This window comes from Bufo bufo, chromosome 2 (genome assembly GCF_905171765.1).
Source record: "Bufo bufo chromosome 2, aBufBuf1.1, whole genome shotgun sequence".
NCBI lineage: Eukaryota > Metazoa > Chordata > Amphibia > Anura > Bufonidae > Bufo > Bufo bufo.
This window is the reverse complement of record NC_053390.1, coordinates 363,909,148-363,935,700: the sequence shown is the minus strand read 5'-3', so window position 1 is coordinate 363,935,700 and position 26,553 is coordinate 363,909,148. Positions and strand designations below refer to the sequence as shown.

General features: G+C 40.9%; 1 protein-coding gene across 1 annotated transcript in view; it reads left to right on the top strand.

Moving 5' to 3' along the window:
- Positions 1 to 26,553, top strand: part of PTPRD (protein tyrosine phosphatase receptor type D) — a 413,356-nt gene that overhangs the window by 312,044 nt on the left and 74,759 nt on the right. The window contains 2 exon segments of the mRNA XM_040417151.1: positions 2,804 to 2,927; positions 16,427 to 16,602. Coding sequence (XP_040273085.1) covers positions 2,804 to 2,927; positions 16,427 to 16,602 — 300 coding nt within the window.

Here is a 26,553-nt window from a genome sequence, read left to right as displayed (position 1 = left end):
ACATCCACACCCCTTGCCGGTTTCAATGTGTGGAGGAGTTTAAATCTCATCCACTTTACTGTTCCTGTAAGACACCCAGATTTTCTGCCTGCAATTTCTCAGTGCCTACACCCCATGTTGGCGTACCCTAAGATTGCCATTTTCATATTTATAATGTACTGCATTCTCATTGTATTGATCTATGCCATGGACATGATTTGTGCACTAAATCCTTCTGTAGATTCACCCATTAAACCTTTAATGTGCTTATTATAAACCTTTTAGTGCAGGCTAAGGGCAAATGAGTTATTAGGATTTTACAGTTTGTAGATCTTTCTTTCAGTGAGGGTATGCTTTACATGTACATTTGTATGTTTGCTTCGGCGTACAGTCCATTTTTACCCGAGAATTTCCCAGTTGTTTATGATGATACAACAGATATGAAGAAACACAATCGGAGTAGATTGCACCTGACTCTGCCTACAGGCTTTAGCGTTAATAAGTGGATTTGACCATCTGGACTCTAATCTTAGGGAAATATACAGAAAGTGCTGTATAATATGCTGATGGCAATGCCCTAGTACACCGACGAGCTGCGGAATGGCTGACAAAGACATCTGCTTGACTTTTCATACTTCTAAGCCACTTTAGATGATTGGACCTAGCAGTATGCTTGACATGGCATGTATCATTATTGGGAAAAGAGATCAAATTGCATTTCAACCTTGAAAAAAAATAAAAATAGGAGAAGTGATGTGAGCTGAGAATGTTGATTGTGTGAAGCACATCCTCAGCAGCCTCATTCATTGTGTGATTACATTGCTCAGTCATCAAGGACTGATTGGGTGGGTCACCTTTATCACGAAGTAAGATTTGGATTGCAGCCACACAAGTATCAGTTCAGAAATACACATTGATAGAGTATAGCATTTCCTTGTTGAATACAGTATCTTAAAGTCCAATACAGATTAATAGCTGTGAGGTGGGAATCTTTACTGCATGAATTTATTTTATGTGAATAGTCTATTCTAGGAGGTCAAAGATTTATATTTATAGCAGTTGTGCAGTTACTTGTGACGGCTCCCCAATGTGGTTCATAGAGGAGATCCCAAGAGAGAACCCTACTCTTTGTCGTCCACTTGCCCTAATAGCAAATGTGGAAAGGAGTTGTCTGCATGAGTTAATGCTCTTCAAAGGTGACTTTAATTTGTAGAATTACTTTATCATGTTGATATGAGGAATTAGCATCCATTAAGAGAACTATCATTCTAAAACACAATAATGCAATTATCTATTTAAAGGGTTATTCAAGACTAATAAAGACCTCCCAGAGTGGCCAACCTTCGGTGGTGACAATACTTACCTGGTTCCCACCGCGGGGTTCAGTGTCTGTTGCTCCAGGGCCAGCTCCTTCTCTCCCTGCATCGATAAAATCAACATCCGTCGACGGGAGGTGACCCGCTCCCTTGGTTTTGGGACAACTGGTCACATGATGACCCCTTTAAGTTGTCTCTATTAAAAGATGTTTAGGACCCTGTGCTCTCTGGGATAGTATGTTGAAATTATGGCTCACACAGTTGGCTGTTCCATTAGCGTGTACCTTCAGTTTCACAAGGAAAACAATCATAGTACAGGACTTTGCAATCTAATCTTTCTCCGGAAAGTGCTTGAGTATAAGATCAATGGGGGTCCGGAGCCCCCACAACCATCTGTTTTCAGCAGCTACTGGCCTTGCCTAGGTTCAGCAGTTTAGCTCCTATTCATGTGTTTGGAAACTGAGCTGCTTACCTGAGTACAATCACTACAAAGTATCTGGAGTCTTCAGTTTCCAGATCCAGCCACTGTTTAGTTTCCACCACCTGTGGCTGCTGAAAACAGCTGATTGGTGGCGTTGCCAAGCATTGGAAATCTTGGAAATTAGAAAAATGGAATACCCCTTTAACTAGACAGCATCCAGCTCTGCTTTATAGACTACTGCTTTCAATGCAGCAGTCAACGCCGTAGGATCCTATGGCACTGGGGTGAGGTAATTTGTACCAAGGCACCCTAGTTTTACAGTATTAAATTCAAACCTTCCCTGTCAACCTCCTAGAAAATGTAGGCAATATTATACCAACCTGTTTCTCCTGCTTCATAGGAAGAATACAGACTTTCATAAACCATATCTCATAATGCACTGGATGAGTTATGAATTAAAGCTTTTAGAGATTATGTATATTTATTATTATTATATCGGGAGTATTCCTATAACACACATTACTGAATGGCTGTTTATGCATTTTTTAAGTGTATTTGTGTAGGTTCATTGAAGGTCATTCTACACATTTAGCATGCTAGAAGCCAACTAGTTTATTCTGTAGTCATTTAAGCACCACAGTTAACCAGTGTTCTAGTAGATGCCTAACAATGGATTAAAACTGTGCTGAATGACAAAGCATGGGAATGGAATGCTACCCACGCTTGCTGCAACGTAGATTGTCACGGTATATGAAGAAAGGATAGCTATTCACAAACGCCTGTTTTCAACATCCACAATAATAGCAAGGTTTACTGTACACAACAATGGCTCAAGCTTACAAGGACATCACCAGTATTGACAAAAACCCATTTAATTCCCTTCTTGATCTGAAATAAAAAATAGTCATAGAATGCATTAAAACTAGAATTCAAATCAGTTTGTAAATGTAATGTTTCATATTGTTGTTTTCTGACATAATGCTATATATGGGGGAACCACTCAAAAATGACATGTGTGTAGAGGTAAATGTGTGTCCGAGTGCCATGTTCTCATTAAAACAACACATCTATTTTCTCTTACTTACAGTCTATTGACCCAGGGCAACAGTTCACATGGGAGCACTCTAACTTGGAAGTTAATAAACCAAAGAATAGATATGCAAATGTGATTGCATATGATCACTCACGTGTGCTGCTTTCAGCCATTGAAGGTAAGCTGATCCTTCTTTTTTCAGGGAATGGTGGTATTAACTTGTGAATGGGTAACAAACAGCTGTTTTATTGTGTTATGATGGTAGAGTTTGTTCCCTTCACTTGCATTGTATTTTGCATTTCTACATATTGAGCTAGTGGTTGAAGACACAGAAACTGTTACCGCAGTTTAAAAAACGATTAGCAATTGGTTTAGTATTTATTTTGTCAGACCCTGTGATGGAAGACTTGGCAAATTGAAAGCCTCCCATACACATTAGTCTAAAGGTCATCAAAATGCACAATTTATACCAAAATGATTGTTTTAAATGACCATTGATAGACCATCATCGTCTAAAAATAAACGGACCATGTTTGAAATGTTTGTCCGTTTGTGGTTGAAAGATCTTTATTTTAAAAGAATGCTCCCAGAAATATCAAGTTAAGGCCTCATGCACACGGCCATTGCCCGGTCGTGGCCGTATTGTGGCCCGCATACGGCGTGTCCCCAATACACGGGCACCGGCTGTGTGCACCCCGCATCACGGTTGCGGACCCATTCACTTGAATGGGTCTGCAAACCGGGAGATGCGGTGCTGTGCGGAAAGGAAACACGGATCGGAAACCCACGGAAGCACTACGGAGTGGTGTTTCTGTCCATGCCTTCGCACCGCAAAAAAATAGAACATGTTCTATTTTTTTACGGTGCGGACGGATCACAGACCCATTCAAGTTGAATGGTTCTCGGTCCGTCCCGGCAGCCGCAAGGATGTTGCCTGTGCATTGGGAACCGCAAATTGCAGTCCCCAATTCACAGAACGGCTGCACAACAGCCATGTGCATGAGCCCTAAGTCAATGTTAAGATATACAGAATTTGGGTGTCATTTATCAATTCAGACCTGCGGTTTGCAGCTTTTACCTGGTGCGGCAGTGGTGCCATCGGGTCCCCATGGGGCTGTGGGGGGGACCCGATGGCATGGAAGGCAGCGCGATGCCTTCCTGAGGCATCTGCGCTACCTTCTGGTGAAGAGCCTGTGAGATCCAGCCAACTGGATCTCACAGGCCCCGGAAGCTGTATGAGTTTTCCCCCAAAAAAATTTAAAGTTTGAAGTAAAAATAAACAAAAACGTCATTTTCCAGAAATAAAGTTAAAAAAATTGGTAAAAAATAGGGAAAAAAAATAATATACATATTAGGTATCGCCGCGTCCATATAGACCGGCTCTATAAACATATCACATGACCTAACCCCTCAGATGAACACCGTAAAAAATAAAAAAATTAAAACTGTGCTAAATAAACCTTACATCACAAAAAGTACAACAGCAAGCGATCAAAAAGGTGTTTGCCCACCAAAATAGTACCAATCTAACCGTCACCTCATCCCGCAAAAAATGAGCCCCTACCTGAGACAATCGCCCAAAAAAAAAAAAAAAACTATGGCTCAGAATATGGAGACACTAAAACATCATTTTTTTTGTTTTAAAAAAGCTGTTATTGTGTAAAACTTACATAAATAAATAAAAATAAACATATTTGGTATCGCCGCGTTCGTATAGACCGGCTCTATAAAAATATCACATGACCTAACCCCTCAGATGAACACCGTAAAAAATAAAAAATTAAAACTGTGCTAAATAAACAATTTTTTGTCACCTTACATCACAAAAAGTGTAATAGCAAGCGATCAAAAAGTCATATGCACCCCAAAATAGTGCCAATCAAACCGTCATCTCATCCCGCAAAAATCATACCCTACCCAAGGTAAACGCCCAAAAACTGAAAAAATTATGGCTCTCAGACTATGGAAACACTAAAACATGATTTGTTTTGCTTTAAAAATGAAATCATTGTGTAAAACTTACATAAATAAAAAAAAAAGTATACATATTAGGTATCGTCGCATCCGTGACAACCTGGTCTATAAAAATATCACATGATCTAACCTGTCAGATGAATGTTGTAAATAACAAAAAATAAAAACGGTGCCAAAACAGCTATTTCTTGTTATCTTGCCTCACAAAAAGTGTAATATAGAGCAACCAAAAATCATATGTACCCTAATCTAGTACCAACAATACTGCCACCCTATCCCGTAGTTTCTAAAATGGGGCCACTTTTTTGGAGTTTCTACTCTAGGGGTGCATCAGGGGGGCTTCAAATGGGACATGGTGTCAAAAAAAACAGTCCAGCAAAATCTGCCTTCCAAAAACCATATGGCATTTCTTTCCTTCTGCGCCCTGCCGTGTGCCCGTACAGTAGTTTACGACCACATATGGGGTGTTTCTGTTAACTACAGAATAAGGGTCATAAATATAGAGTTTTGTTTGGCTATTAACCCTTGCTTTGAAAAAGTTAAAAAAATATTAAAATGGAAAATCTGCCAAAAAAGTGAAATTTTGAAATTGTATCTCTATTTTCCATTAATTCTTGTGGAACACCTAAAGGGTTATCGACGTTTGTAAAATCAGTTTTGAATACCTTGAGGGGTGTAGTTTCTTAGATGGGGTCACTTTTTTGGAGTTTCTACTCTGGGGTGCATCAGGGGGGCGTCAAATGGGACATGGTGTAAAAAAAACAGTCCAGCAAAATCTGCCTTCCAAAAACCGTATGGCATTCCTTTCTTTCTGTGCCCTGCCGTGTGCCCGTACAGTAGTTTACGACCACATATGGGGTGTTTCTGTAAACTACAGAATCAGGGCCATAAATATTGAGTTTTTTTGGCTGTTAACCCTTGCTTTGTAAAAGTAAAAAAAATATTAAAATGGAAAATCTGCCAAAAAAGTGAAATTTTGAAATTGTATCTCTATTTTCCATTAATTCTTGTGGAACACCTAAAGGGTTATTGACGTTTGTAAAATCAGTTTTGAATACCTTGAGGGGTGTAGTTTCTTAGATGGGGTCACTTTTATGGAGTTTCTACTCTAGGGGTGCATCAGGGGGACTTCAAATGGGACATGGTGTCAAAAAAACCAGTCCAGCAAAATCTGCCTTCCAAAAACCGTATGGCATTCCTTTCCTTCTGCGCCCTGCCGTGTGCCGTCTTGTGGAACACCTAAAGGGTTAATAAAGCTTGTAAAATCAGTTTTGAATACCTTGAGGGGTGTAGTTTTTAGAATGGGGTCATTTTTGGTTGGTTTCTATTATGTAAGCCTCGCAAAGTGACTTCAGACCTGAACTGGTCCCTAAAAATGGGGTTTTTGAAAATTTCAGAAAAATTTCAAGATTTGCTTCTAAACTTCTAAGCCTTGTAACATTCCCAAAAAATAAAATCTCATTCCCAAAATGATCCAAACATGAAGTAGACATATGAGGAGTGTAAAGTAATAATGATTTTTGGAGGTATTACTATGTATTATAGAAGTAGAGAAATTGAAACTTGGAAATTTTCAATTTTTAAAAAAAAATTAGGTAAATTTGCAATTTTTTTATAAATAAAAATGAATTTTTTTTTTACTTCATTTTACCAGTGTCATGAAGTACAATATGTGACGAAAAAACAATCTCAGAATGGCCTGGATAAGTCAAAGCGTTTTAAAGTTATCAGTACTTAAATTGACACTGGTCAGATTTGCAAAAAATGGCCAAGTCCAGAAGGTGAAAAAGGGCCGAGTCCTTAAGGGGTTAAGACCAGCGTCTAAAACACCGCTCTTAATAAATGTGCCCCATAGTCTTTATTAAACTATAAGTGTTTGTATTGTGTGTTACAGTAGATTTCCAGCCCCCCTCCTCTTACTCGTTTGCCACAATATATATTTTCTCATATTGTATTATTTGTTTGTTGTTTATAATCAGACTTTCCATGCTTTCCATGAACTCTCTAAAATATATGGTGAGCTTTTGCTTATACAAAGCGACCAATCTGAAAAAGCAGATCTACAACCCTAACCTATGATGAGGTTGATTTTATACAACTTTAAATTTCCTTTAGCTAATAAACTGTTGTCACTGATTATAGTTGTGATGAAAGGGAGCAGAGCTATATAGCAACCAACACTGAAGAAAATAGCAGATTAGCATTACACCAAAATATTGAATTACAATTCTGTGTGGATGGTTTTCTGGATGTAATTTTTGAAGTCACTCCATGTATTTTGCTTCCTGCCCAGTAATTTTTCCTCTTTGTTTGAACTTTTAGCATGGCAGACAGTCTTATTCTACCCGTTCACTGCAACCATTGAGCTGATTTTTGATGAGTCTGCATAAACGTTCGTTATCGATCATCTTGCAGTGTAATAATGCTCGTTCATCGGGCAATTCAGATTTTTAAGTATGCTTAAAAATCATCTCTTGCCGACGGCAGATCGTGCTGTCTAATAATGATCTCCAGCCAGCAAACCACTAGACAGTGTGGGGAAGAGTGATGGCATAGCGATCGCTCCTCCCCATGCTAAAGAGGAGATCGCTGCATGTAATAACAGTGGTCTCCGCCACTAAGTAGCAAGCAATTGCCAGGAGGGAACTCTTCCCTCTCAACAATAACTTGTCTAATACAGACTATAGAGAGCCCCCTGTCATGACTCAATTAGAGCATCACACATAACACTGACTGTGGGAATCTTTATCTAGGCCAATCAAGAGAACAATAGAGCTGTCATAATGTTATGCCAGTTGGACACCTACTATTATAATGAGAATTACCTTGTAGATAACAGCTTCTCCTGACAGCAGCAGTAAATGGATTAGACCGTGGATTACATATCTATATAAGAGGTTTTAGCATTTGTGTTGACTGCTGCAGAAAGGCAATAGTTTGTATTTCATTTTCAATGACGTAGTACTGCTGAAATGAAAAACAGTGAAAATTATTTAAAATGTTTTTTTTTTTGTGAATATTGAGTTTTAAAAAAAACTGAGCGATGAAGCAGTGCCCAAACATTGTGATTTTCTGCATAATCCTGCCCCTCTGACTTGAGCATAATCCTGCCCAAAGTAGCAGAGATTTAAATAAATAAATTACAAGTTTTACTGAATCTTTTCTCCCATAAAACTATATAATTAGTCTGCTCAGCTCCTCCTGCCCTATAACATCCTGCCTGCAGATTGTACTGCATTATATGATGGCAGGTTCCCTTTAAAGATAGCTATGTACACTTGAATTGCTAGCAAAATTGTTACTTTTTTGGCCAGTTTAAGAAATACCATGAATATATTTTTGGATCTATTCACCAAGTATCCCCCCCTCCCCCTCGTGCTCGGCAGTGGTTATCTATACTGTAGAATTACTTTCTATATTTATTTGCCCATTCTTGTTTGTAGTCCTACCTTCTCTGTGGGTGCCCCTACTTTAGAGATAAACACATCATAACAACCAATATCAAATATGCCTTTAGCAATGGGTAGTCCCAAATATCCATTCACACACTATATCCCTAATACAACCATACTGCGCATTCTGCGGCAGCTATTATAAAGAACAGTTTAGCACCTTGTGAGAAAAATATTGCAACTTATCCGGCAGGAAATGGTGCAAATTAAGTTACACACAATAAAACAAGTCAAGAAATGTTTTTCGCTAAAGAAATTTACATAAATTTCTCAGGCTATAATGGAGTTGAGATGCTATTTAATATAATTTTGTAACACATACCTCTAAATATTAGGTTATAAATGTCCCTTGTCAGCATAGGTGCCCTCATATTATAGAGGAGCCGAATTCAAGTTCTCAGAACAGATCCTGCATTATGGAAATGTAGTGCTTTTGTTGATTTGTGCTAGCAAAAAAAAAAAAAAAAAAGCCATGTAAAATCTAATAAAAATGTATTAAATATTTTCTCATTTCCTTGCGTCAGGCACACATGACAACATTACTGCTATCTTACTCCATTATCACAGAACAAATAATCTTTGCTGTACCAGGTCATTAGTAATAGGCTGCTTGTGTCGTTCTGTAATCTCTGAGAACATTAGCCCCTGGAGAGGGGCCTACCACTGATCTGTATGTAAAGTATCTGCAGGAATGCTAAAGATGTTATCCACTTGTTTTTTCCTTATGCCGTTTCGAGCAGTTATATAAGAGTTAGCATGTTCTCCCCGTGTTTGTGTGGGTTTCCTCCAGGTACTCCAATTTCCTCTCATACTCCAAAGACATATAGATAGGGAATCTAGATTGTGAGCCCCACTGGGGGACAGTGAGTGATAATATCTGTAAGGCGCTGCTGAATATGTTGGCACTATATAAATCTGGAAAATAAATCAATAGAAAAAAGTTACCCAACTATTTTTGGTACTACATAAATCAAATAGTGCTGGGTTCACAATCATTTTACAGCAATGACAGAGCAGAAGTGGCGGTGACCAGTGATTGGCTGAGAGGGCATACCATTTGTGTTGAGAGTAGTCAGGAAGCAGAGACCAGTGGGAACCCAGGGAGCAGCGGGCATTGGTGCTGGGGAGGGGGCATGACTTTTTTTTTTATTCCACTTTGAACCTTACAGTATATTTAAACATATATAGTAATGCCTTAACTTTGTTGTCTGGATGGGACAGATCAGTTTGACCTCTCGTGATCAAAAGACATAAAGCATAGCATCATCAGAATTTATATCCGGACTGAATGTCTACGCTTGGCATTTGCAGCACTTCACATTGTCTCTGCAACCATATTTTTTATTTCCTGCCATATAAAATCTTTAATCCTATTCTACACTATACACTTAGTGTGACTACAGGAATGTCATTTATTGTGAATCCGGATGGGTTAAACCGGAGGTCAATGCCAGTTCAGTGTAATCAAGGCTGTAATCTTCATGTCTATGTGCTGTACAGGCACTGACATTCCCCATCCAATCCCGTTACACTGGGTGCCTACTAAATGGCTTTTAAAGTTTATACAAATAATGTGCTGAGCTATCATATGGCCTGCTCTTTAAAATGTGCGTTATTAGTTTTCACATAAACCTGCACCAACCATATCACGTCTTTACGGTAAATGCAAAAATGATTTATCTCAAGTCTTTTATTGCTTATAGTTTGAACGCTCCGTCATATTTTCTGCCTATATATCAGCCATGGACCAAGTCGACCAAGGTCATCTGCTCATTATTCTTCTAATCTGTACAATTCCTTGCCAGAATAATGTTTGATATATCTCTACTGCTGTATAAATCAAAAGCATCTTAGTTTGGCATGGGTTTCTCTTGATAGTTTGCATGATAGCTTTCTGTAAGTGATTGACTGCTAATCACTGGATCTGTGATACCAGGGATGAAAAATGAATATTCTTTTTACTTCTAAATTATGCATCTTGCTAAACTAAAGCAATATATGAGGCGGGCGTTCCTTCCTACAACTCCAGCTAATCCATTTTTAAAGGAGATTATTCTTTGGACTGAGACTGCTTCCCCTACATAGGAAGGAAACACTGTGATATCATAGGCAGGCCAGGGTTCAGATGCCATTGTGATATTGCTGCTTTGTATTCATAGATTTTTAAAATAGAAACAGCGTTATTATTTATTTTAATACTGGTGTGATTAAAAGATTATTCCTATAATGAGTTATTTCATTTGCCTCCTTAAAGGGGCTGTCCAGCCGTTAATATTGATGACCTATTGTCAGGATAGGTCATCAATATCTGATCTGTGGGGGTCCAACACCCGGAACCCTTTCCAATCAGTTGTTTGAAGAGGAGTCGGCGCTCCATGCGGGCGCCATTTCCTCTTTATTACACTGCACTTTGTCTGGAAAGTGCAATGTAATACAAGTACTCGCTCCATTCAAGTGAATGGAGCCAGTACTTGTAATGACCCGACTCCACTGCTGCACAGGAGATGAAATGTTATGTGAAGACCAGGAAGCAGCGCTCACATGGAGAGCCGTCTTACAGATCTTTTGGCAGTTATTGACAAATGAATTCAGTTATACATGCCTAGCTCTAATAAACTAGCAAATGAAAAAAATATATGTGATAGTTACACTTTAAATACTACTACTCCTCCCACACGCTGGAGCTGCTCAATACAGATTTTAGCAAAACGGCTGGATCAATTTAATTTAGTGATCCAGAGTTTTGCTCAGGGTCTCTGTCACTAGTATTTCCTGATTTATAGGGTAGCGTAAAACAGGTGGCAAATTACCAAAATCAAATCTACATCAGCTCTGTGCTGGTGTATTTTTGAACTATAATTTTTGGTGTAAATTATGGTAAATCGGTTAGACCATAGCTGTCCCCACTCATCCTGCTAAGCGCCACCCCTTTTTTCAACACTTTTGAAAGGTTGGGAAGTGTGCAAAGATGCAAATTATACCACAAACCTGGCGCATGCCATAATTTGAGACTTTTTACTTCGCTTTAGGCCTCATGCACACGACCGTTTTTTTTTGCGGTCCGCAAAACGGATTTCCGTTGATCCGTGATCCGTGACCGATTTTTCTTCCATGGGTCTTCCTTGATTTTTGGAGGATCCACGGACATGAAAAGTGAAAAAATAAACTAAGTCAAGTTTGCATTGAAAATGATAGGAAAAACGGACACGGATCACGGACGCAAATGACTATCTTGTGTGATTTTTCACGGACCCATTGACTTGAATGGGTCCATGAACCGTTGTCCGTGAAAAAAATAGGTAGGTCTTATTTTTTTCACGGACTGGAAAAACGGATCACGGGCGCGGAAGCCAAACGGTGCATTTTCCGATTTTTCCACGGACCCATTGAAAGTCAATGGGTCCGTGAAAAAAAACGGAAAACGGAACAACGCCCGCGGATGCACACAACGGTCGTGTGCATGAGGCCTTAGTAGTAGATTTACATATGTGGCACGGCAATCCGGCAGGCTGTTCCGGCAGAAAACGGCCTGCCAGAGTTCTCTGGATCCAGCATAGCCAGATAGAGTCATGTGCCTGCTGGACCCCATAGACTATAATGGGATCCGAAGGGAACCCTGCTGCTCCTCAGGCTAAATGCTGGGATTCAGCCAGACACAAATGGCTTGCACGTAACAGTTTTTGTGTACCCGAATCCCGGCATTCATGCCACGGAGCACCCAAATTCCCACCAGTTCCTCATTATAGTCAATGGGCACTGGTGGTGAAGGGCTGTATTCAGATAGGCCAGATCCAGAGAACTCTGGCAGACTGTTTGCCTTGCTGCATATGTGAAAGAAGCCTAAAATCATACCCAGACCACTAAAAAGATATATTAGGCAATGAATCAACACAGAGTGAAGTTTAAATAGCAGCAGCAGCATAATTTAAGCTGAGAGGACTCTAGAATTCGAGATAGGGCTTCCTACTGTATATCATATATATAATAATTATATATAATAGTTACAATAATACAGTGTATTATTTTGTAGATGTTTTATCAAATAATAAGTAACTTTGGACCTCTATTGTAATGGTTCTTTAACAATGTCCCAGCCAGTAGTGGGAGTATCATCAAGCCTGCTGAAAGGTGAGAGGCCATTCCCCGGCATTGTGAAGCTCATGTAACAAGATGCTCCAGTCTAGCACTGCAGGCAGATAATTCCACGTCTAATAATATTGATAAACTGCACTGCTAGCTGGCACCCTCCAGCTACAAAAACATTCAGCTCCATTTCTTTAGTAATTCAATACATTTCCAGCATTGCCAGTAAAGTGTCTTGCCATGCCCGGAATATTTCCACAAATAATCAGCATGAAAATAACTGTTGTTTACGGCTCGAGAGTTTCCTTTAACGTTCTATTGATCAAGGGACAAGTAAATTGTTTACATCTACAATAACTCACTTGGTGATCTTTATTACAAACGACTTATACATTATATATAGACAAAAATCATTAACATGCTATTGATTATATAGCGCACAGGCTGCATAGCCCATCAGAGTTTTTGTTTGTGAACAAGAGTGTAAAGCCACATACCAGCAAATCATGACTTTGCTTACCTGTATATAAAACACAGCAAACAACGTTGGGAAGGGAATCTATTAGAGATCAGTGGCTGCATTCTGAGGCTACTTTCACACTAGCGTTGGGGGCTCCGCTTGTGAGCGCCGTTTGAAGGCTCTCACAAGCGGCCCCGAACGGATCCGTCCAGCCCTAATGCATTCTGAGTGGATGCGGATCCGCTCAGAATGCATCAGTCTGGCACCGTTTGTCCTCCGCTCCGCTCAGCAGGCGGACCCCTGAACGCAGCTTGCAGCGTTCGGGTGTCCGCCTGGCCGTGCGGAGGCAAACGGATCCGTCCAGACTTACAATGTAAGTCAATGGGGACGGATCCGTTTGAAGTTGACACAATATGGCTCAGTTTTCAAACGGATCCGTCCCCCATTGACTTTCAATGTAAAGTCAAAACGGATCCGTTTGCATTATCATGAACAAAAAATAAATAAAAAAATATATATATTTTTTTTTTTGTTCATGGCAATGCAAACGGATCCGTTCTGAACGGATCTAAGCGTTTGCATTATTGGTGCGGATCCGTCTGTGCAGATACCAGACGGATCCGCACCTAACGCAGGTGTGAAAGTAGCCTAAACTGTACCGATTCAAACAGAATTTCACAAAAATTCTTCTGCCAAACGAATCGCATCGGATGAATCATGCAAAACGGGTCCCACCGTTTTACATTTAAAATTCAGTATACTATGGTGGGAAATAGTGCAGGGAGGATGAAGACAGAGGATCACATGACCCCAGGTGGAGTGATAGGAAGTGTCTGCTACGTCTCTGACGGTCCATTTTAAAATCTCGAAAAAAAGAAGTAGTATTTTTAGATTGAATTACTAGATAGAAAGTCAGGTTTTATCAGTAGGGACAGGAAAGAGGCAGTTAGTTGTGTGGCTGCTGGAGCTGTTCACAAATCACATGTACTGCCACACAGAGATCCTTAAAGAAACATTACACTATTTGTTTTTGTGTACAGGAGCCAGCTTTTCTTTCCCAATTTTTTTTTTTTACATTTTTCTACATGTTATACATGTGCAATAAGTGTATTTTAGTGCATGAACAGCAGCATAAAAGGTATATTTTTGACACACCCACTGGACATCCAGTTGGGCCTTTTGCGGTTTCCCATAAACTTGTTGAAATTATTGTAGCATTTATAAGTGCCCATGTATTTTACTATGTTAATGGCAGTGTATAGTCTGGTCGCACTTAGTGGACATCCAGTTAAGCCTCTATTTCTATCCAAAAACCTTTTCCATTAGGGGCATAATTTTTATTCCGCTGCTGTTTCTTCCGATGCTGCCTTTTATGTATATAGACATGGGCAGGTATCTGCCCCAGTTAATGCATCATTTTTGGACCGCTTTTTCAGAACAACACATTTCTTATATCCGATACCACCATGTGTGTTTAAATACAAGCAGACACCTGTCCCAATAAGGGACAATTTGTGGAACTGTTTTAATTTTGAAAAGCATGACAAGTCTGACTGTGCAGTGTGTTTTCAAACAGGCTGCTTGTTACCATGCATTTACCCATAGCTATCTATGTCAGTTGCTCTAACATTTCTTACCATTTCTGTCATTGGGTTGAATAGCGATTTTTTTTTTTTTAAAAGCCAGCCAAGAAATAAAAATGATAAGCACTAGGAGATCTCATAGTGTCAAACACTAATTTTCAGGCCAAATGCAGCACTACTGATTTAGGTAGAAGTTATTTCCAACATTACCTTGTTTAAGTGATCAGTTATAAGAAGGATACATTGAACATATTAACATTTTCCTCTGTAAAATGATTGATGCAATAGAAACAGAATTTAGTTTAAATGACATAGGTATAAGGGCTAATGCACACGACAGTATTTTGCGTTCAGTATACTGGCTGTTTTTTTAGTTCAGTATGCGGTACATATACTGAACCATTCATTTCAATGGTTCAGCAAATAAAACGGAAGTGTCTCCGTGTGCATTCCGTTTCAGTATTTCCGTACCGTGAAAAGATAGAACGTGTCCTATTCTTGTCCGCAAATCACGGTGCTTGGCTCCATTCAAGTCAATGGGTCCGCAAAAAAAACAGAACACATACGGAAATGCATCCGTATGTCTTCCGTATCCGTTCCGTTTTTGCTGAACCAATTGAGGGTCCATTCATACGTCCGTGGTGTGTTGCGGATCCGCAACATACCCCTATAGAAATGCCTATTCTTGTCCGCAGCTGCGGACAAGAATAAGATCTGTTCTATCTTTTGCGGAGCTGCGGACCGGAAGTACGGGGCCGAAACCCGGAAGTTCGGGGCCGCGCTCCGCAAATGCGGAAGAGGAGAGCACATAGTGTGCTCTCCGCTTCACATCTGGGCCCATAGAGAATGAATGGGTCCGCACTCGTTCCGCAAAATTGCGGACCCTTTTGCGGACGTGTGAATGGGGTCTGAAAATGTTATGCCCAGCCTAATTTTTTCTATGTAATTACTGTATACTGTATATGGCATATGGAAAAACGGAAAGGAAACGGAAACCCAATGTAAACAAAAAACGGAACAACGGATCCGTAAAAAACAGACGGCAAAACACTGAAAAAGCCATACTGTCGTGTGCATGAGCCCTTATAGACATAGACAATTTTTCTACAGGGAAGGAGCAAGGCTATCTGACACAACCTTAAACTTATGTTAGGCTACTTTCACACTGGCGTTTTGGCTTCCATTTGTGAGATCCGGGCTCTCACAAGCGGTCCAAAACGGATCAGTTTTGCCCTAATGCATTCTGAATGGATAAGGATCCGCTCAGGATGCATCAGTTTGCCTCCGTTCAGTCACCATTCCGCTCTGGAGGCGGACACCAAAACGATTCTTGCAGCATTTTGCTGTCCGCCTCATGAAGCAGAGCCAAACGTCCTGGCACACAATGTAAGTCAATGGGGACGGATCAGTTTTCTCTGCCACAATCTGGCACAATAGAAAACGGATCCGTCTCCTATTGACTTTCAATGGAGTTCATGACGGATCCGTCTTGGCTATGTTACAGATAATACAAGCGGATCCATTTTTGCAGATCCATGACTAAACGCGAGTGTGAAAGTAGCCTTAGCCATATATATGCCAAAAGAATGGTGCCCATTTGGTCACCATGCTTCTGTAAAGCTATGTCTCAACTGAATTCATTATGCTTTTCATTACATCTGTATGCAAAATACAAAACAGATATGCGTTATAAATACAGCATACAGTTTAATGCTTAAATCTAAGCTATAATTTCACTAGTACTTTAGATGCTTCCATCAAGCAAAATGTTTGAACTTGGTGTGAACCCAACCTTATCTGCCTTGTAGTCTCTATACCATTTTTTTTTCATCCAACTATTGTAATAAACAGTATTATGTTAAATTACAGAAATGACCATGGAAGGAATAGTTCAGTGACTGGTCCTCTAAACTATTACTTATTCTATAAATGAACCAGCATTTCTGTTTTCAGCCCATTTAAACCATAGCAGTGCGGTATATTTTCTAACTGGAAATACTGTCATAATGGATTCTTTCCAACTCATAATTTCCAACGAGGGCTTTGACAAGAAATTGGAAATTATTTGCATTAAAGGATTTTAGATGGATCATTACAATCAGTCCTGCCCCTTCTTGTTTTCCAGGCATACCAGGAAGTGACTATATAAACTCCAATTACATTGATGGTTACAGAAAGCAAAATGCCTATATAGCAACACAAGGACCTCTTCCAGAAACCTTTGGAGATTTTTGGAGAATGATGTGGGAACAACGTAGTGCCACCGTTGTAATGATGACCAAACTGGAAGAGAGGTCAAGGGTAAATATGTATATTGCTTTACAATACATGCCATTATATGCTTTAAAACGTCATTTCATTATTTTTTTATATATATATTTTTTTTACAGAGATAATCTCCTCTAGAAGCATTGCTTCCATGGGAGAATGCTACTAAGTAACCATATATGATCCTGTAGTTAAAGGGTTTGTGCCACTAATATAAATGTTTCCTGCCCAACACATATCGCTGTTATATCATTTCCCCCAAATAACATTTATCAAAACTTCCTTATTCTAAACTTATTATCCTACCATTGTGTCCTGTGGCAAATCAGTTTAGATTGGAGTGGAGTCTTGTAATACAGAGGGCAGCTTGTGAGAGCCCTGAAACGGATCTCACAGGCGGACCCAGAAACGGCATTGTGAAAGTAGCCTTACAGTGTCAATTATGGATAGATAGACAGATAGACAATGGACAGATAAATATAAGGTTGATTTGTGCTCCAAAAATGATGGACATTAGCAAAAGTTGTGTCTGTTCTAAATCCAGTTACACAGAGCAGTTTGATTATGTGGAATAGAAAATTAACTGGTTAGTGTCACATGTTCTGCTGAAGCATGTTGCCCTAAGTCATGATGGGACAGCAGTCATATGAGAAACCAGGAAGTAGGATTCAAGTATGGGGAATAAGAGAAAACTGCAAATGAGATAAAATGGAAAAAACACAATCCAAGGAGGAATAGGAGCTAGAGTACTTGATGAAAAAAAAAAAACTTTAAGTCTTCCAAATGTGTAGGTTACAGTTCCTAAGCTGTTACCAGTTTCCTGGTTGTATCACATGTAATGTCCTTACCAAATTTGTTGGCATACAGTTGAAAAACAAAGAAACAAAAAGTTGAAAACACAAAAATATTCTGCTGCTGTATGTTAATAAAATTATATACATCTGCGGTTGAATTAAATTGTAGAAAAATTGTAGAAAAGTCTATACTTAACACAGATTTTTATGTTGTATTAAAGTAACACCTGAAACTGGTATTTTTTAATGCAAACAAACGCACCAAAAATTCAGGTGCAGAAAATGCCACCAAAAACCTATGTGTGAAAGTAGCCTCAAAGACACTCCAAAAAGAATATCACATTGTTTGTTGACCAAGTGGAGCTTCTAATATAGGCCATAAACATGATGTGACTAGATCTTAGGTTGTCCTGCTTTATAGGTTACTGTAAGCACCACACATGGATAGTAGATAATACTAAAGCACCCTCATTGACAAAAAAAATATTGCACCCAGATAGAAATGTTGAATTGCTATAAAACATGGCATGCAATTATGTCCCAGCAGATATCTAAATTATTACAGGTGTAGTCTCATTCAAAACTGCATCTTGCCACAAAAGGGTGTGAAAGTACTTCCCCTACCGCCCTATAAAAAGGCTTTCAGATGCAACTTTTGGGTAATGTACCTCAACGACGCACTTTAGGACATTTCACCCAATTGATAGATTTGACAAGGGTGCACTATTGAACTGAGAGAAACAGGATGGTCTTTTCAATCAACTGCCTTCCATTTAGGCCTTTCTGACCTAGCTGTTAGGAGGTGTTGGGAGCAGTGGTTACTTGAGAACACGCACAAACATGGCGAACAGGCTTCGAAAAGCCCAGACAGACCACGAGTAGAGAGTATTGTTTGATCCGCCAATAAGTGCTAGCAGCTCCCACATTTTAGTTGTTTACCGTCCACATACAGGTGGGGCCCTAATTACACACCCTGTCTCTGCTCAGATCTTTTCCAGGGCTTAGCAGAAGGACATTTTGTGACACGGTGCCCATTACATAACCTACCATTGACAGCAAGCCGCTGTTGCCTTCATTTGCAGTGGTGTTTGAGAAACCTGCACTGGAACAGACTGTAAATGTATGTTCTTTAGTGACAAATCTAGGTTCTGTTTGGGATCTGATGACAGTTTGGTTTGAGTATGGAGGCCGCATTGTGAGCGCTTTAATCCTGTTAATACTGTTGGTGTGATGTTCAGGGATAGGGATATGAGGGAAATTGACAGTGATATGTGCAGCATATCCTGCGGTCTCTCATAGCAGAGCTTCTACCTGACATTTTTCAGCAGGATAATGCTTGCCCACATACAACAAGGATTTCCCAGGATTGTCTCCACCAGATTGCAACACATCCTTGAGCTGCCTGTTCGCCAGATTTATTGCCACTCAAGCGTTTAATGGCCCAGTTGGGATGCCATATTTCAGTATGTTCAGTACAGGTCCAGCTGTAACATCTGTGGGCGAATGTGTCACAGGATACCACATGGAACCTTTATGCCTCCATGCCCAAAAGTGTCTGCCCAACAGGGTACTAGCGCCTCCTTTTACTTGTACAGCTTTCACCAATAAATGTATTCTTTCACTCTAATATTGCAATCATGTATATCAGCATTACATTTACAGACATCAGGGGTATAACTATAAATTATTGGGCCTTATAGCAAATATCTGAACTCCCCCCCCCCCCCCTCCCCAGGAACTTCCCACATCCCCAGCAGGCACCTGCTGCATAAGGTGCTAGTTCAAATCGTGTACGGAACCATGGTGGTGATCATACTTACCCAATTTCCACCTCTGGGTTCTGGCTCAACCGTCCGCTTTGCAGGTCAGCATCCATTTTGACATGGGGAATATGTCTGCTGCAGATGGGTGACTTCCAGCATTTCTAAGAGGTTATTATGGGCTATCAGAGGACATCATAGGGAGACGGGTATAAGAGAAAAGAAATACAACTCCCAGCATGTCCAGACTGTTATGATAGGGCATCAGTAGACATTATAGGTAGAGCGGTATAAGAAGAGAGAACTACAACTCCCAGCACGACTAGACGGCTATTATGGACTATCAGAGGACATTACAGGGAGTGAGTATAAGGAACGGACTCCAGCTCCTAGTATTTGACAACTTATAGAGGAAGAGAAATCACTAACCTCTCTCTGCCCCCTCACATAGTGACATCCCACTGGTCCTTCACCACTTCTCCTTTGTCAGTGAATGTATTTTTAAGTGTTTCTGTAGATATGAGACTACTCCTATATTTAAATAAAGTTTTGAGATATATAAAGTCACCATGATGTGTAGACTTTCAATCTGATTGAAATACATCATATTCTCACAGTTCTTCATTGTAACTTACAAGAAGTGTGGTACAGAACACAGGCTTTATAAAGAAAAAAAACTAATACAGTGGCTGGAGATTAAATCAAAATTGTAATTACTTATTTAGCTTCTTTTTTTAAGTGAACAAAAGAAAGTAAAATTAAAGAATACATTAGCTACATCACACATCAATCAATGGTCAGACCTGTAAGCTTCTTCTTATTACAAGGTCACTCTGTCATTATTCTGATTTAGCAAATACGGTACGTCCAGTTTTCTTTTGCCTTTGTCAGCCATTTGCTTGCTCTAGTCACGTATGTTTCGTCCTTAACCCCTGTAATTCCTACATGAAAACATGGTATGACATTCAGACAAAGATGTGGAATGCGGCATAGTGTGTACAGTAATTGTAGCATTTGCTTTAACCCCTTATCTCTAGAGAGTAATAGATGTATATTATATACAACACTAGCTGAAGAACCTGGCTTCGCACGGGTATATTTCATCTATTTAATTTAATGTTTGTGTGTGTCGTTAAAAGATATCGACAGTATCTACTATAACAGTGACATCTACAGTACTCCGCCCCTTTAACAATGAGCTTCACAGCCCCCCACACCTTAACACTGCCCCCTCACAGTGCCACGTCTCCTTAAAATGGAAACTCCACAGCTGCCCATCCCCTTAACTTTGACCTTCACAGTGACTGCCCCTTTAACAGTGACTGCCACAGTACCTCGCTCCCTTAACAGTGACCTCACAGTACCCCGCTGCCTTAATAGTGACCTCACAGTTCCCCACTGCCTTAACAGTGACTTCACAGTAACCCACTGTTCCTTTAATAGTGTCCTCCACAGTCCCCTCCTCCCTTAACAGTGACCTTCACAGTGCACGCCCCTTTAACATTGACCTCCACAGCGGCCTACCCCCTTAACAGTAACATCCACAGCGCCCTCCCCTTTAACAGTGACCTCCACAGTGGCCACCCCTTTATTAGTGACCTCCATAGTACCCCGTCTTCTTTACAGTGATTTACATAATAACCCGCCCCCTTAAAAGTGACCTCCACATAGTTCATTCCCTTAAAATGTGACCTCCACATTACCCTTCCCCCTTATCAGTGACCTCTACAGCTTCCCCCCCTTAACACTGACCTCAATAGCAGACCGTCCCCTTAACTGTGACCTCCACTGTTCCCTTCCACCTTAACAAAGTTTGCCACAGCGCCCTCCCCTTTAACAGTGACCTCCACAGCAGCCCGCCCCTTTATTAGTGACCTCCACAGTACCCCGTCTCCTTAACAGTGATTTCTACAACACCCCGCCCTCTTAACAGTGGCCTCTACAGCAATCTGCTCCTTAACACTGATGTCCATAGCGGACCGTTTCCTTAATGGTGACCTCCACAGCAGCCTGCCCCTAGGGTGGCCAAAGGTCAGGTTTTAGACAGGACAGTCCAGCTTTCAGACTCCCTGTCCTCTGTCCGGCACAGGGCCTGGACAGACACAGGGATGTCCTTTTGAACAGCTCACTCTCAGACACCAGCACTATGCTGTCTGAGCATTAGCTGCAGGGAGAAAGTCACCCTCCCTCCCACCCCTACAGCTGACAGAAATTGATTGTTACAATTTTTTAGCCCCTTTAAAGGAAATCTGTCACCAGGATAATCGCTATTGAAGTAAAGCCATAGCTTAATAGCACTTAGTACCTTATTTCTAGATGTGCCTTTGTTCCAGCAATAGATGTTTTCTATCTTCTGAAAATCCAGTTTATTTGGTATGCAAATGAGCCAGTAAGGTGCCCAGAGGGGCGTCATTCTTGCAGGAAGGAGCCCAGGCACACCCTCATGCTGGTAGCAGGGAAAAGGGGGCAGAGTTATGGTTTGAATGTGATATAGGAGGGGTGGGAGGACACATTGTGGCAGGAGGCATGCCTGGGCTCCTTCTTGCAAGAGTGATGCCCCTATGGGCACCTTACTGACTCATTTGCATACCAAATAAACTGGATTTTCAGAGGAAAAAAGCATCTATTGCTAGAACAAAGGCACATCTGGAAATAAGGTACTAAGTGCTATTAAGCTATGGCTTTACTTCAATAGCGATTATCCTGGTGACAGAATTCCTTTAAAACTGACCTACAGCAGTGAAGAAAAATGGCTGGGTTGTTATGGAAACCTGGTGTAACACTGTGTGTATGTGGAGACTAAGGGTCTGCGAGCTTCTATTGGCTGATAAGGGTCATGTGACCAGGCTTCTATTGGCTAATGCAATTTTTGGGAATATCTCAGGAATGGTACGTGCTAGAGAGCAGAGACCTGGTCTAAAACCTTCCCGGACACCTGATATACCTGTGTGCCAAATTTTGTGATTGTAAATGCGACGGTGCGGATTCCTTTAGCGGACATACATACACACACACATACACTCAGCTTTATATATTAGATGGACAGGGCAATTCTATTGACAAACTGTTTATTAGAATTTAACTGTTGATACCCCCAGTATGTACTGTACATAGTAAAAACCTCAGTAAGGTTACCAAATCTGTTCGGAAGATAATTTTATTTTACACCTTAAAGGGATTATCCCATGAATAATGTAAACAATTAAAACCAGCCATCATATATTCCATGACATGCTCTTTCTAACAAAGCCAGAACTAGCCCTGTACCTCACATGGATCCAGAGATCTCCCCAGTCATTGCTCTGCTAGATTTATATCAAGCTGACAGATCAAGGCGAGTGTCTCTTCTGCTGCAGCTCAGGCATGTGTGTCCATGCTCTTCCTATCACAGCTGAGGATGCAGTTGAAAGATGGAAACTGAGCATGTGTGGCCACCTCAGTGAGCAGGACAAAAAAATGAGACAAAGTATTTAGATCCGGGAGCTGGTTTGAAAACTAACATAGTACATAATACATAAGTCCGAAAAAAGACATTTGTCCATCCAGTTCGGCCTGTTATTCTGCAAGTTGATCCAGAGGAAGGCAAAAAAAAAAAAACTGTGAGGTAGAGGCCAATTTTCCCCACTTTAGGGGAATAAAAAATTCCTTCCCGACTCCAATCAAGCAATCAGAATAACTCACTGGATCAACGACCCCTCTCTAGTAGCTATAACCTGTAATATTATTACATTCCAGAAATACATCCAGGCCCCTCTTGAATTCCTTTATTGTACTCACCATCACCACCTCCTCAGGCAGAGAGTTCCATAGTCTCACTGCTCTTACCGTAAAGAATCCTTTTCTATGTTTGTGTACAAACCTTCTTTCCTCCAGACGCAGAGGATGTCCCCTCGTCACAGTCCTGGGGATAAATAGATGACGGGATAGATCTCTATACTGACCCCTGATATATTTATACATAGTAATTAGATCTCCCCTCAGTCGTCTTTTTTCTAAAGTGAATAACCCTAATTTTGATAATCTTTCAGGGTACTGTAGTTGCCCCATTCCAGTTATTACTTTAGTTGCCCTCCTCTGGACCCTCTCCAGCTCTGCTAGAAAGGGTAGAATATTTTTCATTGGACAACCCCTTTGAATGCATAAACAAATGGGTATTAAAGGATGCTTCTGGGAATAGAATATCGACCTGTCCTCAGGATAATTCAGACTTTCGGGACCCCCGCCAATCAACAGTTTAAAGAGTCTCCAGTACTCTGGTGAGCTCTGTAGCCTCTTCCTAGGCCAGTGATGTCATGTTTATTGGTCACATGACGTATGTGCAGCTCAGTCCCATTCAACTGACTAGACCTAGACTGCAGTATCAGTCACAGCTGCTACACAATGTATGGCGCTGTGCTTGGTAAGCTGTGAAGAGGCTGCAGCGCTTAGCGGAGCACAGTGGCATCATCAAACAGCTGTGCAAAAAACAGTCTGGATCTGTAGATTTCACTGGAGCCACAAAGAAAGCTGATTTACCCTGATATTTTTCTTGTAAGTAAAGCCATATTATCTGAATAACACTCATCGTAACAGGGAGTGATTTTAGATGTAGGAGTATTAAAGAATTAATCATTTTTTTTATATAGAAGAATTGATTACCACTGTCTTAATTAGGGTTGTTGCGGGTATCAAAATTTCGATACCCAATTGATACTTTTGTCCCGGTATCGATACGATACCTGGATTTCCATTTTTTCGATACTGGCCTGCGATACTGCGCAGTCTAGTATCACAGAACATGGCACGCGCTGCTGTCAGCCCGCTCATGTTCCCTCAGCAGCACAGGGGAGAAGCAGTCTCTCCCACCCCCTGTGGTGCTGCTGCCGCTGCCACCTATGGGGAGAGAGAGGCGGAGGAGGGACGGGCGCACTGCGCCACCAATGATAGGACGACCTTTTTTATGAGTTCGGACTTAGTTAAGTTAGCATCAGATGTAGAGTGGCGCCCAGGGATCTCCCTGCACCTACTATTATTCCTGGGCGCCGCTCTGTTCGCCCGCTGTGCCCTAGTTACAGTCTCCTGCTTCCTAGAAGGAACGCCCACTAGAGAAGCTGATGTCTCCTCCCCATCGCTCCGATAGTAGTAATTAGCACACAGAGCAGGAGACAACTGGGGCACAGCGGGCGAACGGAGCACGCCCAGGAATAATAGTAGGTGCAGGAAGATCCATGGGCGCCGCTCTACATGTCCTGCTAACTTAACTAAGTCGGAACCCATGAAAGGTCGTCTTTAACTTTTAATACAGGAGGCAGGTGCCGGCAGCAGAATCACATAGCCGGCACCCTGCCTCTGACAGGGAGCTGCGATCAGCGGCAGTTAACCCATCAGGTGCGGCACCTGAGGGGTTAACTGCCGCTGATTTGCTGCCAGTATCCGCCTCCTGTATTAAAGGTTAATTTTCATTGGTGGTGCAGTGCGCCCCCCTCCCCTCCCCAATATTAGAATCATTGGTGGCGCAGTGCCCCCTCCCCCCTCAACCCCCCCAGTATTAAAATAATTTGTGGCAGTGGCCACAGAGTCCCCTTACCTACTCATTGGTGGCGCAGTGGCAGCTTCTGATCAGAGCCCCAGCAGTGTAATCCTGGGGCTCCGATCAGTTACCATGGCAGCCAGGACGCTACTGAAGTCCTGGCTTCCATAGTCAGCTCCCTGCTGCTGTGTTCACAGAACAGCAGGGAGAGTGTAAAGTCCTATTCACCCTGATAGAGATCTATCAGGGTGAATAGGACAAGGGATGAAAAAATCCCAGGTTCTAGCCCCTAAGGGGGGAAATAGTTATTAAATAAAAAGTAAAAAAAAAAAAACAAGACACAAAAATATTAAGTATAAATTACATATAAAATATATAAACAATAAATAAACATATCGCCACGTCCGAAAAGTCCAAACTATTAAAATAGAAAAAAATCTATGCAGTGAATGCCATGATAGAAAAAATAAATCAAAACTGCGCGATTCGCCATTTAAAAAAAATGCGGAATCCACGTGGCTTTTTTGGTTTAGTTTTTTGCGTGGTATCGAGTATCGCAATACTTTTTTATGGTATCGAAATCGAATCAACAATTTGGTATCGCAACAACTCTAGTCTTAATAAATACATTAACATATAAAAGATACTAAACATTTAACCATTATGCACATATCCACAGACTTTACACTATGGCCCCCACTTGCTAGTCTTTATAAAACAATTCATATGTTGTGTCTGGGATGACTATGTTTAAGTTAATCAGTCCTTCATTCGGGCCTCCATCAAGTAGCCAAAGTGAAATGCTTTGGAAGACCTTGGCTGTCTCTGAATTATATAGACAGTCTATTAATTTCAGTGGGAACTGTGTAATGCTTTATTTTCCCTATGACGGTATGGCCACACACTTAGGCTTCCTGATGCAGTTTTGGAAGCCAAAACCAGGAGTGAATTAAAAAAACAGGAAAAGTTGTATCTGTCCTTTATACGTTTTCTCCTCTTATCATCCACACCTGGTTTTGGCTTCCAGAACTGCATGGGGATACCTGAATGTGTGGCCGTCATGGTGCTGAAGGAAAAAGGAACATTTATTGCCAAGTTCCCCCAGATTACAGCTGAGTGGTGGTGTTCCAGCAGCAGGAAACTTCTAAGAGAAAATGAATTGTCCAAAAAGGAAAAAAAAAACAAACAACATTTTAACCACCCAGTGTAATGGTCTTACTCCCTTGGCTGATGAGACGTGGCAAAATTACCAAATGCATGTGTTCGCAATAAAGGTAGAAAAGGCAATTGTGACACAGTGAGAGGTTTGGTCTGGCAAAACATGTATTTTCCTCCCAGCATGTCCTGCAGTGCTGATTTACTGCCAGGTGAGGTCAAATACCAGACCCTATTTTAAATGCCGGTCCGGGTTTTGGCAGCACCTGGCTGTCCTTAAATAGGCAGCTGGGCTCAGAAGCCATGTCTCTGTGTTGGGATCTGGGAGCCTTGTGTCTGGATGAAGGCTTGCTACCTGTTTGACTTAAAAACAGGTTGGTGTTGTTATGCTCAAGGACTCTTTGAGGCAGAATTGCCGCATGGCGTGAATTACCACCAACACCGCAAGGTGACTTTTTGTTTGATTATGACTGCTTGTTTTGTCACTTGCCTAAAGTGTGAAGAAAACACTGAACTGTTTGATCCAAAGAACTTGTTGTTGCCTCTATACTGTGTCCGCTAATCGAGTCCCCACAATATAAATACATGTTCATATTATTAAAACTCAATGACATTTTAGCAATTTCATATTTTGATGATGATGCTATTCTTAACAAGAAGTACAATAATACTATTAAGCATTTTTAATTTAATTTAATTTTTTACATTAGACGACAAAAGTTTTTTTCCCATACAAAATTACTAAAATGTTGATATGACAAGCTGT